The sequence below is a fragment of the Quercus suber genome, unplaced genomic scaffold (assembly GCF_002906115.3).
Source record: "Quercus suber isolate HL8 unplaced genomic scaffold, Cork oak 2.0 scaffold_1100, whole genome shotgun sequence".
Taxonomy (NCBI): domain Eukaryota; kingdom Viridiplantae; phylum Streptophyta; class Magnoliopsida; order Fagales; family Fagaceae; genus Quercus; species Quercus suber.
In genome coordinates, this window is record NW_027070505.1 from 65,791 (window position 1) to 77,827 (window position 12,037).

Consider the following 12,037-nt stretch of genomic DNA (forward strand, 5'->3'; position numbering starts at 1 on the left):
TTTTTTTTTTTTTTTTTTGCTATGGTTTGATGGGTGGGTTGGGCAATGGGTGGGTTTAGACTGTGATGTGTGGGTTCAAATTATGTTGGCTGGGTTCGGTTCCGACAGAGGTGGGTGGGTTCAGATGGGCTAGGCTATGGGTTCTGATGGATGGGTCGGCGATGGGTGGGTATGGGTCCGAGGTCTTGGTCATTGAAGCTTTTGTGGTTGGGAGTAATGTCGGTGTCGATGACGGTGATGACGAGGTCGAAGCCAAAGTCAGACTCTTTGAGGAGGTCGGAGTTGCCGGTGGTTTTGAGGCCGAGGAATTGAGGGGAGCGAGTGGCATGGAGGTAAAGGAGAGTGTGGGGGGAAGATGGTGGGTTTGGAGTCTAGGTTGACTTGGATTATGAAGGTTTTGGGTTTGGAAGTGGGTGTGGGTGAGGGTGTGGAGGCGGTGGGTTTGTCGAGGTTTGTGGTTGAGGTGGTGGTGGGGCTTCCTATTTGGTGTTGGTGGGCTATGGGTTTGTTTTGAATTGTGTTTTGGGTTGTGGAGGATATGGTGGTTGTGTGGTGGCTGTTAGTTGTTGGCAATAGTGTGGTGGCTGTGGATTGTGTTTGATGAGTTATAAATATTATTTTAATATGTTGTATATATTATTTTAATGTATAGAATTGAATGATAAAATATCTGATAAATAGAATGTTGTAAAATGACGTGATAAAATAATAAAGTAGGCGTTGATGTGTTAAAATGGTATTTTTTATAGAACATCTGCTACGGATGCTCTAAGAGAAAACAGTCCAAATTATATTTAAGTTGGTACATGGGAACGTGAACCTTTAATTCTTTGAGCAAGTTGCGGAAATTGTCAGACTAGGTTAGACATTTATTGCACAGAACTGAAGCCCAAACTTGTTGATTCTCCACAGAAATCAATGCCATCAAGGCTAAGTTCCTAGCTAGGCCTTGTTCCATGAAGAAGACCCAACCCAACAACTAGATGCATTAGCATCTACTAGCTAGTACCATCCAAAACATCACTAAGTCATCGTTATAGGACTTGGTGATAGGGAAACACACGGCAATGGCATGATATAATAGAACGTAAAGGCTTTTGTCACGGATTGGAGAAGTGTGACATGGCTTGGCAAGAATTTTAGCCAAAAACTTCCAACGTGCAAGCCTCGTTGCAACCCATAGTATCAAGTGAACCTGAAATCAGGTGACTATTTTTTTTTTTTTTTTTTTTTGATAAATTCAATAGTTAGGATTTAATCGCTCAACGACTTTTTGAATTTGAAATTCCATAAGACATTAATTAAATTACAAGACTCTTGGCAGCTTCTTAATGTTAGGAATCCCATATAAGTCATAACAAATATGGACTATTGAGTAGCGTGCTTTTCACTTTTTTTATTTGCACTTCGTTTTTCATAACATTCCAGATTCTTTTTAGGTTTTACCGAAGATTGATTGGTTGAATGAAAACAATATGCATATTTTACTCTTCTTTTTAGTTTTTCACAATTCAGAGAGAAATTGAAGCGTTGATTTCATTTGAACCATATTGTTGTGACGCAGGGGAAAAAATAAAAAATAAGAAAAGAGGAAATAATTTTCATGTATAAGGTGCTTACATGATCACCAACCAGAAACACGTTTCAAGAAAGCCAATTTTGCCAAGCAGAAAACAGGACTTTCATGCATACCTGTGTTACTTGTATGTTCCGAGAAACTTCAACCACAAAAAGTGAATAATAATTATAATGATACTAAAAAAAACTAATACAAGTAGAAGCTTCAACCCTTCCTTTCAAAACCAGAGCAATCCATATTTCATCATCTGCTACCATTGTGTGGCACTTTATAGAGACAAAGTGGCCATGGGCAACAGACCAACTACCTTCAAGAATGGAAGACCATATCTACTTTTCTTTCTCATCTCTCTTGTCTGCCTCATAATAATAATAATCGCCATCATCATAATATTGTTCATCATCATCATCATCGTAATATTCTTCATCATCATCATCAACTTCCTTGCCATTTTGTAGGAGATATGAGGCTTGACTCCTTAGCCGCTCTTGAATTCGATCCCTGATGGCAGTGCCCTGATAAGCACCCAAATTGTGGCTTTAAGAATGCCAGAATAAAAAAGGACATATAGATAAGAAGAATCTACTCTCATTTTTTTCAGTAAAACAATAGAGAACATCAGCTCACATACATAGCCTAATTTTAGCATTGAAAGTTGAATTTATTAGATATCTAGATAAGCACCCAAATTGTGGCTGTAAGAATGCCAGAATAAAAGTGGAAAAATAGATAAGAATCATAGAGAAGCATCAGCTCACATACATTGCCTAATTTAATATTGAAAGTCAAATTTAATACAAATAAAGTTTATGTAGATATATGTATGGATTGGCTTACCATTTTATGGCAACCTTCTTCAAACATCTCTAGAAATCCAGCAACCCAGCGGTCAGCATTTTCCACCCACTCATTACGATGCATTGCAACAGTTTGAATCTAAAATATCAAGGCAGTAACTTAAATCCATCAAGGTTCTAAACAATTCTCAAAAACAAACAAACAAACAAACAAAAAATAGGTTAAACACAATTCTTGGTGGATACAAAAGCAAGAATGTGAAAAATGAATAAACATCAAGAATTAAAGATTATGATAGCTAAAAGCATACTCTGAAGAGAGAGAGAGAGAGTAAACAAATTTTTTTCCCACAATCAATAAACCAATGTTACAGATAAAGTATTTGTCAGCACAACTGAGACTATTCCTTCACTTTGACCACAGGTAAAATCAATAAGAACAAAGAGCATCATTTCAAAGAGAAACAAGGTGAGAAAACTTTGGTATAAAGAGATACATAACCAAAAGGAACATTGTTGCACACGAATGCTTAGTTTGAGACACCATCATTTGCAGCCTTAAGGATAACAAGAAAGCCTCAAAATCATTCCCAGTTTCTTCTCATCTTCAATTTTCCACCAAAAAAAAAACCTCTCAAACCCAAGTGGGTAAAAATCCACTACCTAGAAATATAGAATTACTTTGCTACTTTGCCTTTTGTCAATTTCAGTCAACTAGTTATTAAACTTCTAAATATCAGACTGCAATTGACCTAGAAAGCACGGCCGCGGCTGGGAGGGTGCCGCACCCGAGTCCGATGCGGCCTGACACGGGACGCAGCGTCCGACGCGGTTGGCCGCGCGTCGGTGCCGCATCTGAGTTTTTTTTTTTTTTTTCTCGGATTTGCGCCGACTCGGCTCAATTCGCGCTGACGCGGCTCAACTCGGCTAGAACCGGCTTCGATTTGGCTAGAATCAGGCCATATCGGCCATATCGGTCGTATCGGCCGGCCACCGATACTGTCAATACAGCCGAAACATGCCAGAAACAACCGAAACAGGCCGATATCGGCCTTGAAACTCGCCGGAACAGCCGAAATTCTGACCTCAGAGGCATAGTAATGTGTTTCTTACCTTCTTCTTTCTTTGTTTTGTGAATCAAGGCATAGCAATGTGTTTTTTAAGAATATTTTAATAGTAAAAATATATAGAAAATATAAATAAAAATATTTTTAATAATTTTTTAATTGCCGAGTCTCGCCGCACCCGCACCCTACTTTTTCAAAAATTGCCGAGTCCCACACCTGCACCCGAGTCCCGAAACACACCCGTGCTTCTTAGCAATTGACTCATTCATTGAGCAAAAGCACTTGACCAAACCATAGAGTGCCTATTGATTGCTTGATTGGACCTAAACCTATCCCCTTTTAGGGCTGTCCATGGGTCGGGCGGGTCGGGTTTGTGCTCAACCCGCCGGCCGACCCGACCTGATCGGGTGGAGGCTGCATCAACCCGCCGCCGACCGAGAAACTGATCGGATCGGGCGGTTCAGACATCCGGTTGGTTTCGGGCGGGTCGGTCGGAGTCAAGATCTGAGATACCGGCGAGAAAACGGCGAAAAGTCAGTGAGATTTCGCCAGATCTGGAAGAAATCTCACCTGATTCGATGAGATTTCACTAGATTTGGACGAAATATCACTAGATCTACTTGATAAGTCACCGAAATATGAAAATTTGAAGTCGGAATCTGGAAATTTGAGGCCGGAATCTGGAAATTTGATGCCGGAATCTGGAAAATCTAGCCGGATTCTGGAAAATCTCGCCGGAACTGGGAAAAACTCACCGGAATCTGGAAATTTTGGCTGGAAATTCATAAACATCGGTCGGATCGGATTTTTCGGGTTTTGAGGGTGGAAAACCGAGACCGACCCGCCGGAGTCGGTTTTTGGAACAAATGACCCGCCGCCGACCGGTGACTTGATCGGGTTTGCCGGTTTCGGATCGGTTTCCGGTCGGATCCTCCAGGTGGGTCGGGTCTCGGATGGGTCTGGACAGGCCTATCCCCTTTCATGTAATGAACGTAATAGCACGTAATAGTAGAATCTAAATATGGGCATTGGTATTAAAAAAAATACGTGAAAATGTTGTCACACAAGACAGCCTTATGGCCTGATGATGATACCTCTCCCTCTGGCAAAGGGAAGTTGTGGGTTCAAACCTGATGAGTGAGTGAGATTTGAGCTTTAACTATGGGGTAAGCTAACAATTACATATTTTATAAAAGGTTGTACCCAGTGCACAAATCTCCCACTATTGCAAGACCTGGGAGAGGTGATTGGTAAATAGCTTTATCCCCCAATTTATTTTTAGAGAGGTTGATTCCCGGAATCTAACCTGCAACCTGTTGCATTTGATGGAATGCACTTGCCGTCACATCAAAGCCCGACTTCTAACAATTACATAGTTTTTGTACATAAAAAAATCATAAGAGAAATTGGCCTTAAACTATATAGTTTTGCTTGTCACACAAGTTAAATATAAAAACATGCAAGGGTCATGTAGAGATGGCATCCTAATAATAAGGAATAACACTAAGTGTCTGTTTGGAAACAGCTTATTTAGTAGAAACTGAAAACTTTTTGCTGAAAGTACTGTAGGTAAAGTTGAAAGGTAGCTGAAATAGTATAGTGGGACATATGAATAATACCAAAAAGTGTAATGGGACCCATGAATAGTATCAAAAATAACCTGAACAGTAAAAAAAGCTAGCTTTTTAAGCCAATGCCAAACGCACACTAAAGTATGGTAAAAATAAATTTAATAAAAATACTACTAGATGATACTTATGATTTTATTGCTTTTTGAGCACTATAATATATGGCATCCAATGCCTATTAATGTTAGGGTTACACACTTTATTATGATAAATTTTTGTAAATTTGCTGAGGCCATGCATGAGTCTTAATTTTTGGTAGTACATACTGGTAAATGACTCTAACGACAACAATCCAATTTGAAGCCCACATGCTTTGAGAGGCATTTGAAGCCCACATGCTTTGAGAGGCATGCTTTATATACTGGATGCAAACCATTAAGTGGCTTAGAGTGCTGCAATTGATGTTATTATTGACTTCCCTAGCAAACCCAATACTTAGCCCTAAAATTCAATTTCAAATACTGAAAAAATTAAACTTTTACCTTTTCTTGATCATGTTGACCATTCATAGATGATGGGAAATTTGAAATTTCAGATCCAATACTAAGTTACTGGTCAATTCAGATAACCAGGTTGACTGAACCCAATAAAACACTCTTTATGCTTAAAGGAAGAGACTCATAGTAGTAGATTTATAGGCCAAAGAAACATACAAATATGTTCTAAACTCAATCAGTCCACATGGAACCTTGCCTAATCAATTTTGTGTTTATTCAAATTATTCCTAAAGTTAGTACACGCCTCTGGCTTAATTTATCTATCTTCTTCTGAAGTTTAGAATACATTTTATTTCTATAATCAATACAAATTACTGTGTATGGGCTGTAAGGTGAGATATTAAAATAAAAGGTTCCTATCAAAAAATTATAATAAAAATAAAAGGTAAATTACAATTTACTATAATGGCTTGATACTACAACAAATTAGTCGACAACCTTTCAATTATTACATTTGACCCTCTAAAGTTTGGATTAAAATGCAACCATTAGGATACCTTACAAATTAAAAGATGTTGCAATTTATGGACCAACAATTTACCCCTTGTGGTATGGCCCAATCACAGTTTAGTCCCACAAGCTTTTTCAATTGTTACATTTTGACCTCCTAAGGTTTGGAAATGAAATCGTTAGGAGTACTTTGGATGGAACACTAACTATTTCATTTTAGTCCAAACTTTAGTGTGCCAAACGTAGCAATTGAAAATTTGTGAACTAAATTGTTATAGGACCAACTCACAAGAAGGTAACTTGTAATACCCCCTCCCCCTTTTCCAAATGAAAAAGAAAAAACAGAAACAGAAACAGAAATAGAAAGAGTGATAATTCATGAGACACTCGCAGTAGGTAGTTTTTTCAACACGCTGAAATTTCAACAACGTTGAAGCATGGCCAGGCAGTGTGATTGCTTAGGCTACACAAACTGTAATTGCTTAGACTTTATCTTACTATCTTCTAAGGGACTGTTTGATACAGCTATGTTAAACATGCCGTTTGACAAAGCTGCAACTTTAATAATTGCTTAATGAAAATTTGAGGGAGTTTGATAACATTTGAGAAAAAGTGTACCGTAATTGCCTAGACTTTATCTTACTAGCTTCTAAGGGACTGTTTGATACAGCTATGTTAAACATGCTGTTTGACAAAGCTGCAACTTTAATAATTGCTTAATGAAAAATTGCTAAGAGAAAAATTTGAGGGGGTTTGATAACATTTGAGAAAAAGTGTTTTTTCAATAATATGCGCTTTTAGTTGACGCCAGTCAAAAATTTCTGTTGAAGAACAAGTTGCCAAAAAGGACAAACTATTTTCCACTGGGTATCTCTTATTTTTATACTTTTTTTGTGCTTCTTGATGATGATGATGATGATGATCATATAATAAATAAAGCACTAAGGGGGTCTTCTTCTGTCACTTTCCCTTGGAAAAGTAATTGGAGTGTGAAGGTCCCTCAGAGAGTTTCCTTCTCTATTTGGATGGTGGCTTGAGGGAAGATACTCACTGGTGATAACCTAAAGGAGGAGGCTGTACTATAGTAGATTAGTGTTTGCATGTGCCACTGTACTAGGGAGACAATGGATCATCTTTTGATTCATTGTGGGGGCTCATCATTTATGGAGTTCTGTTTTTAGAAATTTGGAATTTCTTGGGCTTTACCAGCGAGGGTTATTGATCTTTTGGCTGGGTGGAGAAATTGGTTGGGGATGCATTCTTCGGATAATTGGAATTTGGTTCCATTGTGTTTGATGTGGAGCATTTGGAGGGGCGGGGGGATCAGCTTTTAGCCTCTTTTGTAGGCACTTTGTTTGATTGTTCTTGAGCTTGGGCATTCACATCTAGTGATTCCATTCCAATGTTTTTAGATTTTCTTTCTTATTGTGAATAGTCTCTATTCTCTAATGATTTTGTAATTCTTTAGGTTTCTTCATGATTTTTTTGCATAAATTGTTTTTTAATAAAATTACTTTTACCTATAAATAATAATCTGTATATTGTTTTGCTTAATAACAATATTTTGAATATATTTATTAGTAAATGTTATTGTTATTAATATTTTGTACATAATTATATGCCGTATCTCTAAAACTTTCTCTCTCCCCTACCCACCACTTTGCTCCATCTAATCCCCACCACAACCTCCTAGCAATTGCATCAAACACACTATAAACCACACCAGCAAACCAATACCCAAAGCAACATAGTGAAGCAACCCTCCTCAATGAGCAGAGAAGCCACTCTCCACGGCCACCATAACTACACCCAAGAGGAAGCCTTCACCCCACCAGAAACCAAACATGACAATGCCGTATCATGCAAACCCAACTCTCCTACTAAGGATACCACAGACCCAAGAAAACCTTAGAATAGAAAATTTAAGTACAAAACCAATTCCATCACCTTTGAACTCTCAATCAAGAATCTAACGATTTGGTTGTATGAGCAGAAGATATTTCGCAATCAATTTTCTACATCTTCTTTAATGCAGGCAGAACGTATATATTAATGGAATACCATTTCCAAAGTCAACAGTGTAGGTGAAATAAGAATGTTAAGATGGGAAAGTGGAAATACAAGTTAATACAGGATCTGAAATAAGTAAACTTTGCCTACAGATAGGGTGACCTTATGAATTTAAATTTGAGGGAAAGCTACTTGAGATGGTTTGGTAATGCGCACAGGAGAGAGATGGATACACCAGTGAGTAAAAGTGGGTTGACTCAAGTTGAGAAAAAGAAAAAAGAAAAATAGCTAAAATAACATTAGCATTGGTAGTATAAAAAAATGTGTCAATTAAAGAGGTAGCAGAGAGTATGACTTCGCATGGAATAGAATGGCAGGAAAAAAAAAAAAATATATATATATATATATATAGTTGGCTGACACTGATTAGTCTCTTGTGGATCCATAGACAACACCAAATTTTATGACTATTATTCTAGTATACATCCCATGTACCAGGTGAAACCCTATGCTTTTTTGTTTGAATGAAATTTTATCATGAGAAAAGCTCCATCTCTTCATGCATTTATCTCTTTTGTGTCTTCTACAGTTGTTCCTAAGTCTGTCAAGGAATGTATATCTATTCTAGGCTAAAGGACAGTTACGAAGGAATAAGAGATGTTAGCACTCTATTAGAATAATATGTGGTATTTTGATTAGCAACACTATATGTACCTTGAAGAAAAAATCAATCCTAGGAGAATAAAAAAAGGAAAAACACTGAAATTGGCATACAAGTACCTTCTCTCCCACTTTTTCCTGTTGTTCCTTCACTTTCTCCTGTAGTTTCTTCAATCTCATGTTCACCCTCAATCGCTTTTCCTGCACACATGAACAAAACCAGTTTAAGTACACCAGGAAGAGGTAAATCAGCAAACTTACACCCAAAAGAGAGAGGGAGAGAGAGAGAAGCAGCAAAGTTACTTCAAAACAGAATTATCTAAACAGAAACCAAAGCAATAAATATTAAAGATAATACATGCCTTCACATAGCTAACACCAAGATCTTTTCTTGAATATCCACGATCCAAGTTGCGCATCACATACTGGTTATAATCTTTTACAATCCTCATTATAATGTCTGATGTAGAAATCCCATCAGTCCGTTTTGTTTCCTTGAACCTTCCAGCAGATTTGACCTGCGATAGAGGTGCACCTAGGATAATTCTATGCAACAGAAATAAATTACCAATTGCAATAGAAGAGAAACTGTCTCTCAGACTTACAAACTCATAGACGTCGTTCCCAGCTCCACTAGCATCAGCATAACTGCAAAAGATTTAAGCAAAGTACAAAAGATTACACGATATAGCTGAATGCTTGAATCACTTAAATAAGCATCACAAAATAGAATAATTAATTTACAATCAATAAGATTTACCATAATTTCTAAATAAATTATTGAACAAGAGACTGAAAAAAGTTCGATATGTTTTGAAACTCCTTAGTCCACAAAATTATATAATAACTCTTAAGCTCAGAGGTGAGAGTTTTGGTTGATCATCCTTACGGAAGAGAGTCATGTGCCACAAAGTCAATATTATGCTTGTCAAGAAATTCTTGAGTGATCACCCAAGGTGCATCGGGAATGACTTCATCTACCCACCTACACAGAACAAACAAAAATAAAAACTCAATATTTGAAGATCTTGGAGCACTTCTCTTATCTAAAAAGAAAACCCAAGTGCTAATATGCTGCAAATGCCCAAGATCAAACCAAAACAAAGCACCAACATGCCATTAATTTTTCGAAAGCAAATTACAAGTAAACAAGAATCTGTGTTGCAAACACTGCAAGGTACGGTAGAACTCATTAATAATTCAAGTACTTGGGAAAAAAATTATACTTGCAATGGCGTAGTGACTCATAGCGTTCTTCCTCCGTCATAACGGTTTTGCCTTTAAACTTGTGGGTGATTTCATCGCTGCAACATCCAACAAGCAGATAGGTGTTTGGGAACCTGAATTCACAAATTCAATCATATAAAAAAATTAAAAACGAGTTTGACACCAAGAACTGAGACTAATTGAAAAGAATTTTGAACATACAAGAAAAACCAAGCATAATTGAAGTTCACACATCACCAAGAGCACCAAAAACATTGGCTGAAAATACCCCAAAAATGAAAGGGTGTTTCTTAATTACCAACAAAAAGCAATTCTTGTTTAGGAAGATCTAGCACAAACTATTACGAACACTTTTAAGAATGCATAATTCAATAGAAGCCAACATCACAAAACTAATTTCAACAAGCATAGCAAAAAAAAATAAAAAGTAACTATGACAACATAAAACACAAAAACAAGATAAACCCAGATGAGAAAAACTTACAAAAACCTCAAAACAACAGAACTGAATAAATAATTTGAAAAAATAAGAGCAACCCAGAAAAAGAAAAAAATAATAAATGGCGGATCGAAATAGAAAAAGAGAATGGAAATGAAAAGTAGGGAGTGAAAGAAAGAGACGATTTCTTGGCTTGCTCAAGTGACCCAGCGTGGCCAAAGTGGAAGAGATCGTAGATCCCATCAGCATAGACACGAACAAGGCGGTCGGACGAGGATGTGCCATCGGAGTTGCCATTGGAAAGGGAATTGTTAAGATGATGATCCTTAGACTTAGGATCTTCCATTATTGACACGAATAATAATGGCTTTTTCAGATTACACTAATAACAATTTCTCATTACTATTTCTCTTTTCAGTGCTTTTTGGCTTTTGTGAATGAGAATTGTTTGTGTGTATCTTTTCTCTTCTGAATCTCCTCTCGCCTCTCTCTCAGCCTGCCTCCCTCCCTCTATTAGTGGTCCTCAAAATACGCGCTTTTTCCACGGCTTATTTTTTTTGCACCCTTTCATATTTCTTTTTTCAATGAGATAATTGTTTTTTTTTTTTAATTAGGATTATGAAGATTTTTTTATAAAAAAATAATGAAAAAAAAAAAAAGGTGATGAATGAGAATGTAAAAATTCATTAATAATTACTTCAAAAAATGAATAAATAAATTATGGGTCTTGTTGTTTAACTGTCAGTGTTTCATGTAAAAACATCTAACATTCAAATCACCTCACCTCAATTATCTATGTAATAGTTTCTGAGCACGACCTCACGCGCCTGTTTAGAGACATTTCTATTATTTTTATAAAAGTAAATAATTTGAATCTATTATAATTTAGGATTACTACATTTTCAATCACAAAAAAACCAAGAGTGTGATGAGTAAATTATTTTATCCAAAACACAAACACTTATCACACCTTTAGATATTTTTGTGATTGAAAAATATAGTAATTTCAAACTATAATGGATGCAAATTATTAATCTTTACAACAAAATAAACAAATAAATAAAAGAAAATTTTGAAAACCATCAGGAAAATTGTCCTATTTTATAGACAATATTTTAGTGGGAGTTAAAGATGTATCTACTTATCAAAAAAAAAAGTGTATATATCTATATAGTTTTTTTTTTATAACTATTAATTTTTTTTTTTTGATATTTTGTTTTGTTTTTGGATAAACATGGGGTGTTTTTTTAAAGGAAAAAAAAAAAGCAACTTGGGTTGTTTAACTTATTTTTCTATTTTAAAAAAAATAAATAAACTTATAGTTACTTCGAAGAAGTGTATTAGTAGAAAAGTATTCATATTTTGTAAGCAATATTTTAGTGCAAGTTAAATATGTATTTTTACCAAACTATCATTTAGTTCTGTCTCTACTTAAACCTATGAATATAAAGGTATTTTAGAACAAAAAAAAAAAATCAATTCAAACAGATGAAGCACCTTCAATAGTAGTATAGATAAAAAATATAAAAACAAAATCAAGAAACAAAAGATCTTACCAACTGTTGAGGGAAAGGTCTTGACACAACATCAACTCCTAATATGTGGCCGACATAATATATTTGACTAAGGCAATTTTTATTTAACTAGTATTTAAACTATTTTTATTTAAAATCTTAAAAAAAA

At 36.0% G+C, this 12,037-nt stretch overlaps 1 protein-coding gene across 1 annotated transcript; it reads right to left on the reverse strand.

Annotated features, from left to right (window-relative positions):
• Window positions 1-1,573: 1,573 nt before the first annotated feature.
• LOC112028488 (choline-phosphate cytidylyltransferase 2) lies at window positions 1,574-10,883 on the reverse strand. The gene is made up of 8 exons (XM_065769268.1): window positions 10,537-10,883; window positions 9,915-10,028; window positions 9,578-9,673; window positions 9,294-9,336; window positions 9,051-9,206; window positions 8,809-8,889; window positions 2,417-2,515; window positions 1,574-2,094 (listed from the first exon to the last, which is right to left on the reverse strand). Exons 1-8 carry the CDS (start codon window positions 10,698-10,700, stop codon window positions 1,909-1,911), a joined length of 939 nt encoding a protein of 312 aa, XP_065625340.1. The 5' UTR covers window positions 10,701-10,883; the 3' UTR covers window positions 1,574-1,908.
• Between the last annotated feature and the right edge of the window lie 1,154 nt (window positions 10,884-12,037).

Coding starts and splice junctions, on each gene's coding strand:
- LOC112028488 (XM_065769268.1), bottom strand. CDS start 10,700: ATGGAAGATCCTAAGTCTAAGGATCATCATCTTAACAATTCCCTTTCC. Junction 10,029..10,536: donor CTTGAGCAAGCCAAGAAATC/GTCTCTTTCTTT, acceptor TTGTGAATTCAG/GTTCCCAAACACCTATCTGC. Junction 9,674..9,914: donor GAGTCACTACGCCATTGCAA/GTATAATTTTTT, acceptor TGTTCTGTGTAG/GTGGGTAGATGAAGTCATTC.